Source organism: Drosophila teissieri, unplaced genomic scaffold, assembly GCF_016746235.2.
Source record: "Drosophila teissieri strain GT53w unplaced genomic scaffold, Prin_Dtei_1.1 Segkk19_quiver_pilon_scaf, whole genome shotgun sequence".
Classification (NCBI taxonomy): domain Eukaryota; kingdom Metazoa; phylum Arthropoda; class Insecta; order Diptera; family Drosophilidae; genus Drosophila; species Drosophila teissieri.
Window position 1 is genome coordinate 312,283 of NW_025224997.1, and position 14,100 is coordinate 326,382.

General features: G+C 35.5%; 1 protein-coding gene across 1 annotated transcript; it reads left to right on the top strand.

The window, feature by feature from the left end:
* The first annotated feature begins 242 nt into the window (after positions 1 to 242).
* LOC122625628 (craniofacial development protein 1-like) lies at positions 243 to 1,141 on the top strand. Its single transcript, XM_043805726.1, has 2 exons — positions 243 to 830; positions 893 to 1,141. Exons 1-2 carry the CDS (start codon positions 274 to 276, stop codon positions 981 to 983), a joined length of 648 nt encoding a protein of 215 aa, XP_043661661.1. The 5' UTR covers positions 243 to 273; the 3' UTR covers positions 984 to 1,141.
* Positions 1,142 to 14,100: the final 12,959 nt, after the last annotated feature.

The following is a 14,100-nucleotide window of genomic DNA, read 5'->3' on the forward strand; positions in this document are numbered from 1 at the left end:
TATAATTAATTATGTTTATAACGCAAGTTCAGCTTAAGCAGACCTTGACAACCGTTATTAAAGATATTTTTCCATTAATAATTAATTACCGTATTTCACTAAAAGGTGGTGTTAAATGGATATCTTTGAGAATATGGCATAAGGCGTAAATGTGTCGTAGTGGAATTCAGACTTTAACGTTCGTCAAAATATCGAGAAATGGATTTTACTTTATTTAAGATGTGGTCATATTTTCTGGATATAAGAAACAGTTTTTTGGAAAAGCACGACGTGATGAACCTCGAAGAAGTACATGCATCAGACTGCGAAAGCGATGATGACTTTTATGTTGATTTCGTGACTTTAAGCAAGGGCAGCAAAAGGAGTAAAATTTCGCGGGTAACAAGGCATTCTGCAGGCGATAATAGCGACTACAAGTCTAAGGAATGTGATGACCTTATTTCAGAAGAGGAGTCTGATAAATCGCGATCGGATGCTTTGTGGGCTGATTTTCTTGGTGGCGATATGACTGAAAGTGTAAACAACCAAAAAACAAATTATGCCTCGGAAAATAGTTCCCAAGAGACTCGTAACAAAAATAAAAACCGCGGTACGGAAATAAAAACTCCAAAACACGGTCCCAAAAAAAAGTGGACTCCGCCTATTTCAATTTCAAAAAACGGAAAAATTAAACGCCCATCCGCTGAAAACGGTATCGGCTCTATTATGAATAAACTCGAAAAGAAAAAAAACTTGACAGTGCTTGAGAGGTCACAATTGGATTGGAAAATATTTAAACAAGACGAAGGCATAGACGAACTTCTGTGCTCGCATAACAAAGGCAAGGGCGGGTAAGTTCGGATAAACACTGCATTTAAATGGATAAACTGAAATTTATTATCTAACGATTTAGATATTTGGACCGCCAAGACTTCTTGCAGAGAACCGATCTTAGGCAGTTTGAAATTGAGAAGAACTTGCGGCTTTCTCGCAGACCATACTAACCCCTAAACCTACGTCGACTTGGAAGTAAACGCTTTGGTAGCGCAAACTTTAAATATATTACAAAAGAATATATATATATATATAGAGTTATAAATATCTTAAATTATTTTCTATACCAGAATAAAAAAAATTTTTGAGCGTACACCAAATTGAAAAAATTAAAGAAATCTTAAATCAACCGACAAATTTGTTTTCTTGAAATCAAACAGTTAATGATTCTCATACATGTTCTTTATTTTTCCAATTCGTGGCAGGCTTCAGCTATTAGAGCTTTTCCATTGTTTTTTTTTTAATTCAATAATATGTTTCAAAAATTTACATACACACAGCTTATTTCAACCAGCGTCTATCTGAAACTTCAACGGTCTGTAAAAGCTAAACTAAAAATGTTATCGACAAAATTTAAACGCAACATATTTCTTGTATGTTTTAAGATATTATTTATTAACTTATTTTATTTTTAATTATTTTGGTAGTATTTTTTAAAGAATTTATAATGAAAATTCAACTTAAAACAATGCAACAGCTTATTTCAACCAGTTTGTTACTAATGTTATATTTTCTTATGCTTAAGACTATAACACTTTTTTAATATTTTGTGTGACCTCCTTTGTTGTCAGCCACCATTTTAAGCCTTTTCGGCATTGAATCTACTAATTATACCCGTTACTCGTAGAGTAAAAGGGTATACTCGATTCGTTGAAAAGTATGTAACAGGAAGAAGGAAGCGTTTCCAACCATATAAAGTATATATATTCTTGATCAGGATCAATAGCCGAGTCGATCTGGCCATGTCCGTCTGTCCGTCCGTCTGTCTGTCCGTATGAACGTCGAGATCTCAGGAACTACAAAAGGTAGAAAGTTGAGACTAAGCATACATACTCCAGAGACATAGACGCAGCGCAAGTTTGTCGATTCATGTTGCCACGCCCACTCTAACGCCCACAAACCGCCCAAAACTGCCACGCCCACACTTTTGAAAAATGTTTTGATATTTTTTCATTTTTGTGTTAGTCTTGTAAATTTCTAACGAATTGCCAAAAAACTTTTTGACACGCCCACTCTAACGCCCACAAACCGCCCAATGCTGCCACGCCCACACTTTTGAAAAATGTTTTGATATTTTTTCATTTTTGTATTAGACTTCTAAATTTCTATCGATTTGCCAAAAAACTTTTTGCCACGCCCACTCTAGCGCCCACAAACCGCCAAAAACTGTCAGTGCTGAAAACTCCTTCGCACTTTCACTAGCTGAGTAACGGGTATCAGATAGTCGGGGAACTCGACTATAGCGTTCTCTCTTGTTTTTGGGTGAGTTCTGGTGTGATTTTTGCCCATTCCTCTACTAAAGCTACTTTTAAGTCCGATTTATTAGAAATTTGGCGTTTTCGAACGTTTGAATCCAAAATTGCCCACAAATTTTCGATGACATTCATGTCTGGCGACTGTGCTGGGGGTTGCACCACGTGGGGACAATTCCACACAAGCCAGGCTTGCACAATGCCCGACTTATGTTTTGGGTCATTATCTTGATAAAATCGAAAATTTTCCCGTATGCCCAGTTTTTCCGCACTATCCAATAAATTCGACTTCAAAATATCAAGGTAACGCATTTTATCCATCGTTGTCTCAATAAATTCGAGCTCCCCAACTCCAGCTAGCGACATACAGGCCCAAACCATGACGCTGCCACCGCCGTGCTTGACTGTGGCTTTTAAATTCTTGGCTTGCAGCTCTGTATTTGGCATTCGCCACACATATGATGCTCCATCTGAGCCAAAAATATTAAACTTGGACTCATCAGCGAATATAAATGTGTTCCAACAAGCTGAATCCATTTTTAAATGCTCTTTAGCAAACTTTAAACGTGCCTTAATGTTTTTAGCACTTATAAATGGTTTATTCCGTGTAATTGTACCATTTAAATTATGTTCACGGAGCACACGCCGAATTGTTTCCGGGTGGCAAGACTTTCCTAACTCGGCTTCTATTTGATTGGCAATTTTTGGAGCCGATAATCTGGAGCCGGACGATATGCTGCTCGTCCGTCTGATTAAAAATTTTGTTGGGAGCTTTCATTCCCTTGTCGTGCGTTCTATTTTCTCGGACGAAACGATAAATGATGCTTTGGATTGTAGAATCACTAAGCGAAACCATTTTAGCAATTTTCCTGCGCGAATGTCCATTTTTAAAATGTTTTAATACAAGCTCCCGCTGTTCTAATGTTGTACGTGGACCCATATTGCCAAACGATTTTTTTTGCACGATCTTTGGCAGAGAACTGTCCAAAATCAAACTTGAATGCATAGCAAATAAATGGGCAAAGGCATAGACAAAAAAAAAACCGCTACTTTGCGAAGTAACGGAAAATTGCAAAGCTTTAAAGCAGCTGGTTGAAATAAGCTGTTGCATTGTTTTGAGGTGCATTTTCATTATAAATTCTTTAAAAAATACTACCAAAATAATTAAAAATAAAATAAGTTAATAAATAATATCTTAAAACATACAAGAAATATGTTGCGTTTAAATTTTGTCGATAACATTTATAGTTCAGCTTTTACAGACCGTTGAAGTTTCAGATAGACGCTGGTTGAAATAAGCTGTGAGCCACTCTATACCTTTGCACGTTATATGAAAACCAGAAATAGTTTTATTTAAAATACTTAGCTTTGAACTTAAAACGTTTTCGTTATATTCGTTTAATTGAAAATCATCACAAATTCAGAAATATCTTGCAGGAATAACAGCAAAACGCCAGAAATCACTGTCAATGGCAGCACGTGCCCCATGACCCAAAGAAAACTTTTTAAAACTGCATTAAAGTAAAATCAATAACCTGTTAAAGGTTAAAGCTATTGGAACCAGTGAAGATGAATGTATTATACCTTAAGCACTTCTGTATGTTGCGTCAAATATTACTCCGTTTAAGTGATATAAAAAAAAGTTTTTAGACAAATCGAAAGAAATTTACAAGACTAATACAAAAACATTTCAAAACATTTTTCAAAAGTGTGGGCGTGGCAGTTTTGGGCGGTTTGTGGGCGATAGGGTGGGCGTGGCCACATGAATCGACAAACTTGCGATGCGTCTATGTCTCTGGAGTCTGTATGCCTCATCTCAACTTTCTACCTTTTGTAACTCCTGTGTAGTATGCACATATATTGAATATCTACTGTATCAAGTTTGTTGCACTGTTTATATAAACAGAGCTCCGGTCTTTAGCCTAAGTGGCCGAAATATGAGTCGATCAGCGCGCACCAAGAAAGAGCAAATGTAAGCATTCTGTTGCATACGCCGACCGCGCGCCCGATCGAACTCAAGTGCATACATATACCATTGCACTCCAGCTTAAAGAGAGCATATATATATATAATATATAAGATATATACATAACCGTCCCTCTGCTGACCAACTGTGGGCAGCGCAGCTAGGAGACCTAAGCTTAATTAGAACCTAAGGAATAATGTAAAACTCAGATCTATTTTGACATGGGAAGCAGCACCATTGCTGCTCCCAAAATAAATCCAAGAACTCAAAATAAAAGGTCAACGGAGTTTAATTTATTTCATGGCGACCGTGGCAAAGAGACAAACCGAAAAAATATTTATTGAAAATTGAAAAAAAAAAAAATAATAAGTGAAAAAGTGAAAAAGTACCGACGGAGGAATGTATGCAGACGCATATGAATAAATCGGACACCATCGCGGGAGAACGAGCAACAACTACAAGTGTGAGAGGCAATCCGTCCCTTACACCAGCGCGGGAGAAGAGAAAGGCGGACACTGGGAAAAACGAAAAATACTGAGTGAGTAGAGTGCGGTAATGGTACGCGGAGGCCAGAAGAACAAGATTAATAAAAGAATAGCTCATATTAAATGGCTATTATATACGAGTAAAACGCCGCCCCCATGGGCAACGGCGCAGAAATTAACGTCAGAACTTGATTTTCTGAGAGAAAACCTCCAGCGTAGAAAACCAAAACCCGCAACTCACTCATTCCAATAATACATGAAATAAATAAAAAACCTCCATCTCCCAAGCAATTACCGAAGAGAAAGGACGTCTGCCCGAATGACTGCCCTGGACCACTGTTCGACGCTGCGTGCAAATCTACATGCCTAAAACCGAAGACAAATAGCCTGTGCGAGGACCAGCACCGGCGCCGAGAGAGAGTTAGAGAGTTAAATTTACAAGACGAACAAAAATGTGAAAAAAAATTCACAACATTTTTCAAAGGTATGGGCGTGGCAGTTTTGGGCGGTTTGCGGGCGTTAGGGTGGGCGTGGCAAAAAGTTTTTCTGCAGATAAATAGAAATTTACAATACTAATAAGAAAATGAAAAAATATCAAAACATTTTTCAAAAGTGTGGGCATGGCAGTTTTGGGCGGTTTGTGGGCTTTGGAGTGGGCGTGGCAACATGAATCGACAAACTTGCGCTGCGTCTATGTCTCTGGAGTCTGTATGCTTATTCTTAACTTTCTAGCTTTTATAGTTCCTGAGATCTCGACGTTCATACGGACGGACAGACAGACGGACAGACAGACGGACGGACAGACGGACATGGTCAGATCGACTCGGCTATTGATCCTGATCAAGAATATATATACTTTATATGGTCGGAAACGCTTCCTTCTGCCTGTTACATACTTTTCAACGAATCTAGTATACCCTTTTACTCTACGAGTAACGGGTATAAAAATTTGTAAAATTGTGCGGAACTATCTCCGCTCGATTAGAAGTATAGCCCGTAAAGCTATACAAAACGACAGGCAGGAAAATTTGTTAAAAGTAAATGCAGAGTAATGCAATAAGTAAAATTTCAGAAAATACAATTAATAATTACACAAACAATTTAAAAATATATACCCAAAATGGGTGTATTAGATGTCAAGTCTGTGGACTCCACAGCTAATGTTATCAACAAAATAGAGTCAAGTACTTATGACCTTTATTTAATACACGTATTGTTAATAATAATTGTTGTTATAATGTGCGCTAATTGTATTTACAAATTGTATAAATTGCATAATAAATGTTTGAAAAATAAATATATGAGCCAGGCAAATGATCTAGACAAAATTTAAAAAATAAACAGAGCACAAAAAACATTATAGAAATAACAAACAACATTATAGAAATAATACAATGTTTTAAAAATAACATATTTAACTTTGTAATGAAATGAATTGAATAAAATAAATTGCAAATAAAACTAAAATATATTAACTAAGGTATGGCTACACCAAAGGAATTTAAAGAAAAATACCTGCATCTCCCAAGCAATTACCGAAGAGAAAGGACGTCTGCCCGAATGACTGCCCTGGACCACTGTTCGACGATGCGTGCAAATCTACATGCCTAAAACCGAAGACAAATAGCCTGTGCGAGGACCAGCACCGGCGCCGAGAGAGAGTTAGAGAGTTAAATTTACAAGACGAACAAAAATGTGAAAAAAAATTCACAACATTTTTCAAAGGTATGGGCGTGGCAGTTTTGGGCGGTTTGCGGGCGTTAGGGTGGGCGTGGCAAAAAGTTTTTCTGCAGATAAATAGAAATTTACAATACTAATAAGAAAATGAAAAAATATCAAAACATTTTTCAAAAGTGTGGGCGTGGCAGTTTTGGGCGGTTTGTGGGCTTTGGAGTGGGCGTGGCAACATGAATCGACAAACTTGCGCTGCGTCTATGTCTCTGGAGTCTGTATGCTTATTCTCAACTTTCTAGCTTTTATAGTTCCTGAGATCTCGACGTTCATACGGACGGACAGACAGACGGACAGACAGACGGACGGACAGACGGACATGGTCAGATCGACTCGGCTATTGATCCTGATCAAGAATATATATACTTTATATGGTCGGAAACGCTTCCTTCTGCCTGTTACATACTTTTCAACGAATCTAGTATACCCTTTTACTCTACGAGTAACGGGTATAAAAATTTGTAAAATTGTGCGGAACTATCTCCGCTCGATTAGAAGTATAGCCCGTAAAGCTATACAAAACGACAGGCAGGAAAATTTGTTAAAAGTAAATGCAGAGTAATGCAATAAGTAAAATTTCAGAAAATACAATTAATAATTACACAAACAATTTAAAAATATATACCCAAAATGGGTGTATTAGATGTCAAGTCTGTGGACTCCACAGCTAATGTTATCAACAAAATAGAGTCAAGTACTTATGACCTTTATTTAATACACGTATTGTTAATAATAATTGTTGTTATAATGTGCGCTAATTGTATTTACAAATTGTATAAATTGCATAATAAATGTTTGAAAAATAAATATATGAGCCAGGCAAATGATCTAGACAAAATTTAAAAAATAAACAGAGCACAAAAAACATTATAGAAATAACAAACAACATTATAGAAATAATACAATGTTTTAAAAATAACATATTTAACTTTGTAATGAAATGAATTGAATAAAATAAATTGCAAATAAAACTAAAATATATTAACTAAGGTATGGCTACACCAAAGGAATTTAAAGAAAAATACGATAAAGTTCAGCTAACATATCCATAAAATAATGGAATGGAATGATATATACGAAGAATTAAATAACATAAAAGTTCACTTTGACAAATCCTATAAATCACTTACACGAAACAGGCCAATTCAGAAAAATACAATAAAGAAACATTCAGAGACATTAGTAAATTGCTTTAATCAAGCACGTATACTTATACATGAACAGAAAGATAAATTAAATCAAGATCATTGGTCCCGAGTATCAAAATGTTTCATCAGACTACGATCTAATCTAATATCAGTTAAACTAAAGTTTAATCTAGATATATGTGTACCAACTATACTCAATACTTCTCTTACTATTGAAGCTAGTGAAACTGACACTGACCAAATAGAGCCAGAAGAGCAGGAAACAAACGTTAAAATAGAAGAGAAGGATTTAAATAACCTTACTATTCCAGCTGTTTTGATGTCAGATCTGGATAGTCTCACCGATTCCGATACCTCTTCACGCATTATAGAAAATAAAGCAAGCAACAATAGAACAATGGCGCAAACTAATATTGAGTTTATTAATACAGCCACTAAGCTTATACCAGTTTTTAATGGTAAAGCTGAAAATTTAAACAGTTTTATTGACGCATTAGAAATTTTGAAATTTATAACAGGCGAACATGAAGAATTAGCAGTTTCTATAGTAAAGTCAAGGTCAAAAGTCAACTAAAAACCAATGTGAAAGGCGAAACTGTAGAGGTACTATCAGCAAAACTGATGAACCTACAGCAACGCAATAAAACTGCCAACCAATACACACAGGAGGTTGAGCAGCTGACAAAAATGTTAGAAGGTGCGTACATAAAAGACGGTTTACCACTAGAGTTAGCCAGAAGTTATTCCACCCAGAATGCAGTCAAAGCAAAGACTAAAAATTGCACAATTGATAAGGTAAAACTTATCATGCAAACTGGTACCTTTAATACTATGAATGAGGCCGTATCAAAGTTTGTAAATAGTTGCACAGAGGCAACCGGATAGCAAAACACTGTCCTATATTACAGAAATCATCCACAGCGCGGCGGAAACCGCGGGCGTGGAAATTATAGAGGCAACTTTCGCAGTCGCTTCAATAATTATAATGACAATAATTATAACCACCAATACAATAATGGACGAGGCCAAGAGGAAACTCAAGAGGCCGTGGCAACTCATATCGAAGCCAAAACTATAACAACCCAAGTAACCTCCGAGTAACCAATAATACCTCGGGAAACTCACAAAACCCTTTAAATACTCAACAGTAGAAAATGCAAGGGTTCATACTATTAATCTCAGTCAGATTATATTTGTATCATTCAACCATGTGGCTACAGGAAAAGAACTTGTCTTTTTGGTAGACACAGGTGCAGACATTTCAATAGTTAAAGAAAATTCTGATGTCTTTCATGACATACAATATAATCATATTATAGATATAAAAGGAATAAGTGAAGAAGTAACCAAATCTAAGGGGTTAACTTCTATTGAAATGCAGACCACTAAGTACATAATCCCACACGATTTTCATATCGTGGATTTACAATTCGCTATTCCATGTGATGGCATATTAGGAATCGATTTTATTAAAAAATACAACTGTCAATTAGACTTCAAGCCATCTGAAGATTGGCTTATAATTAGACCTAATAACTTACAATTTCCAATTTATGTTCCAATAACATACAGTTCTGGCAATAATTCAATACTTCTGCCAGCAAGATCCCAAGTTGTTTGGAAAATAGAACTAAATTCAAAAGAAGACAGTGTATTGATTCCAAATCAAGAAATTCAGCATGGTATTTACATAGCAAGTACCATAGCAACATCTAAAAACGCTTTTATAAGACTACTCAATACAACAAATAAAGATCAAGTAGTCAGTACAAATAATTTAGCCTATGAATCACTTTCGAACTACGATGTAGTCAAAACTAATCTGGACAATAGAAACCAATCTGTATTATCTAAACTAACGAAAAACTTTCCCCCACAATTCAAATCCCAACTTTCAAGCTTATGCACACAATATAATTATATATTCGGATTGGAATCTGAACCAATCAGCACTAATAATTTTTATAAACAAAAATTGAGATTAAAAGATGATGAACCAGTGTATGTAAAAAATTACAGAAGCCCACACGGTCAGGTGAACGAAATACAGAAACATGTTGGAAAATTGATCACTGACGGCATTGTTGAACCATCTGTATCTGAATATAATAACCCATTATTACTTGTTCCTAAAAAACCAACTCCAGGTTCAGAACAAAAGAAATGGCGATTAGTAATTGACTATCGTCAAATTAATAAAAAATTATTGTCCGATAAATTTCCACTCCCAAGAATTGATGATATTTTAGATCAACTTGGGCGAGCAAAATATTTTTCATGTCTTGACTTAATGTCAGGATTTCATCAAATTAACCTCGAAAAAAGTTCAAGAGATATAACGTCATTTTCAACGAGCAATGGCTCGTATCGCTTCACGCGATTACCTTTTGGTATAAAAATAGCGCCTAATTCATTTCAGAGAATGATGACTATAGCATTCTCTGGATTAGAACCTTCACAAGCATTCCTTTATATGGATGACTTAATAGTTATAGGTTGTTCTGAAAAACATATGCTTTAAAACTTAACAGAAGTTTTTGAGAAATGTAGAAAATACAATCTAAAGTTACATCCAGAAAAATGCTCATTTTTTATGCATGAGGTGACTTTTCTCGGTCATAAATGCACAGACAAAGGAATACTTCCGGATGACAAGAAATATGATGTCATTATGAATTACCCCACGCCGCACAATTCGGACAGCGCTAGACGTTTCGTTGCGTTTTGCAATTATTATAGACGTTTCATTAAAAATTTCGCCGAATACTCACGGCACATAACAAGATTATGTAAAAAGAATGTTACTTTCGAATGGACAGATGAATGCCAAAACGCATTCCAATATTTAAAAACAAAGCTCATGGAACCTACTTTGCTACAATATCCTGATTTCAGCAATGAATTCTGTATAATTACTTATGCAAGTAAGCAAGCGTGCGGAGCGGTTTTAACTCAAAACCATAACGGACTCCAACTTCCCATAGCATACGCATCAAGAGCTTTCAGTAAAGGAGAAAGTAATAAATGTACAACTGAGCAGGAATTAGCTGCAATTCACTGGGCAATATTACATTTTAGACCATACATTTATGGAAAACACTTCACAATTAAAACAGATCACAGACCATTAATATATCTATTCTCAATGATCAATCCGAGTTCTAAACTGACACGCATGAGGCTAGAATTAGAAGAGTATGATTTTACAGTCGAATATTTAAAGGAAGAAGACAATCATGTAGCTGATGCGTTATCAAGAATAACCAGCAAAGATCTACAAAACATTACAGGAAGTATAAAGTCACTACTAGATATCAAAATAGACAGAAAATCCGCACGGATAACAACAAAATAGAATTGCCTAGGCAATCTATTGAAAAAGCTTCTAAGTCCAAAGTATATGAAGTCATAAACAATGACGAAGTACGTAAAGTAGTGACCTTGCATATAAAAACAAGAGAGAACGCTGTAGTCGAGTTCCCCGACTACCTGATCCCCTTTACTCAGCTATTCGAAGTGCGAAGAAGAGTCTTCATCACTGACAGTTTTTGACGGTTTGTGGGCGTTAGAGTGGGCGTGGCAACATGAATCGATAAACTTGCGCTGCGTCTATGTCTCTGGAATCTGCATGCTGAATCTCAACTTTCTAGCTTTTATAGTTTCTGAGATCTCGACGTTCATACGGACGGACAGACGGACGGACAGACGGACATGGCCAGATCGACTCGGCTATTGATCCTGATTAAGAATATATATACTTTATATGGTCGGAAACACTTCCTTCTGCCTGTTACATACTTTTCAACGAATCTAGTATACCCTTTTACTCTACGAGTAACGGGTATAAATATATATATATATATACATATATAAAAAAAAAAAATAAATAAAAATAGTAAAATCTCCATTGATAATTAAAAAGTAATATTTTAAGTAAAATCCAAAAACAAAAAAAATAACTTCATAAATTACGTTATTTTTCAAAAGGAGGGAGATATAGTATGCACATATATTGAATATCTACTGTATCAAGTTTACATAAACAGAGCTCCGGTCTTTAGCCTAAGTGGCCGAAATATGAGTCGATCAGCGCGCACCAAGAAAGAGCAAATGTAAGCATTCTGTTGCATACGCAAACCGCCCGATCGAACTCAAGTGCATACATATACCATTACACTCCAGCTTAAAGAGAGCATATATATATGTATATAATATATAGGATATATACATAACCGTCCCTCTGCTGACCAACTGTGGGCAGCGCAGCTAGGAAACTTAAGCTTAATTAGAACCTAAGGAATAATGTAAAACTTAGATCCATTTTGACATGGGAAGCGGCACCATTGCTGCTCCCAAAATAAATCCAAGAACTCAAAATAAAAGGTCCACGGAGTTTAATTTATTTCACCTGAGATCTCGACGTTCATACGGACAGACAGACGGACGGACATGGCCAGATCGACTCGGCTATTGATCCTGATCAAGAATATATATACTTTATATGGTCGGAAGTGCTTCCTTCTGCCTGTTACATACTTTTCAACGAATCTAGTATACCCTTTTACCAAAGACATTATAATAACAATACAATTAATAATAAGAACAATTAGAACAATTTAGAGGTGGGAAAAAAACAATTTTTAAAGGGTGGTCAAACGATAAAAAGAATTTTTAAAGGATGGTCAAACGATTTTGTTTCAAAATATTTAGTTTTAAGAGGTGGGCAAACGAAAATATTTTTTTTTAAGGGTGGGCAAACGAAAAAAACAATTTTTAAAGGGTGGTCAAACGATAAAAAGCATTTTTAAAGGATGGTCAAACGATTTTGTTTCAAAATATTTAGTTTTAAGAGGTGGGCAAACGAAAATATTTTTTTTTAAGGGTGGGCAAACGAAAAAAACAATTTTTAAAGGGTGGTCAAATGATAAAATAAAAATATTTAGTTTTAAGGTGGGCAAACGAAAATATTTTTTGTTTTAAGGGTGGGCAAACGAAAAAAACAATTTTTAAAGGGTGGTCAAACGATAAAAAGCATTTTTAAAGGATGGTCAAACGATTTTGTTTCAAAATATTTAGTTTTGAGGTATGGAAAATGCTTAATTCCTTAAGTGCTTATATTTTCTAAACTACAAGTTTTTTCAAAATTCTAAAGGGTGGTCAAACGTGGTCAAACGAAGTTATTGCGATTAAAAAAAAAAAGTTTGCAAATATTTAGTTTTGAGGTTTGGAAAATGCTTAATTCCTTAAGTGCTTATATTTTCTAAACTAAAAGTTTTTTCAAAATTCTAAAGGGTGGTCAAACGTGGTCAAACGAAGTTATTGCGATTTAAAAAAAAAAAGTTCAAAAAAGTAAACTTTTGGAAGTTCGAAAATTTTCGAAAATTTTCGAAATTTCATATCTCGAAAACTGAACGTGGTCAAAAAAAAGTAATTGGTGGTCAAACATGGTCAAACGATTCCATCTTTCAAATTTCAAAAATTCGATTTTTGCGGACCCAGCTTCTTTGAGCTACGTATGAAGGCTATGTATGTGTAGAACTCTGTTGTGGGTCACGCCAGGGACCGACGCCATTAGTTGTGAAATTATCTGTGACGAAGAAACCGACCTCAACATGAAATGGAGAGAGATGTAACTCTTTGCGGTTCATGCAATAAGAACCGACTATCCAGCGGCGTCCAAAACTGGGTGCAGTGCGACGTATGCAAGGCATGGTACGGCATAGCGTCATAATTCCGCCGTCATAATTTCGCCCAGTATATTTTGTCCACGAAATTATGGCGTTATTTCTCACAAATGCATACTTTTGTATGTATGTATATGGTATACCCTTCAGTACCAAAATTCCTCGCCCGTATTTTTCCTCGCGCGAGTTCGAAAAAAAAGCAAAGTTTCAAACACCGAAGTCAAGCCGAATTTTGTCTTAGCTTTGCTGCTGCATTTGTTCGAAGTTCATATTTGTTGTTTTTTTTTCGAAGTAGTTCAGAGCAGTGACCGAAAAAGAGGGTGAGAGATGAGAGGAACCAAAATCAGAGTAGAGAAAAAAACGCTATGTATAGTCTTCTGAATACCGTTTTAATAATTGGTGGGACATTTTTTATATTTTTAAGTGTATACTTAATATTTATTTGTTGATTTAAGGATTTTAAATTTTGATAGAAATTAAACTGTCGTTATAGGGAACGCCAATGCGTCCGTATTTAATTATTTGCCTATGTAATTCTAATTACACGGGATCATTACGGTCGAGTATACCCTGTGTGCCGGTTAGAATTTTCGGTTTCGTTTTCGGTCACCCCTTTTCTTATGCATATGCATTCAATTGTAGAACGTGACACGTGGTGTTTGGAAAATTTTCAACGTGAAATATATAAAGTAGTGCTTCGCATTGGTAAATTAGCATAGCTTATTGCATTCCAAACTACATGATATTAATATATATTATAGCAAAAAAATTAATGGAATAAAAAATAAAAATTAAAATTAA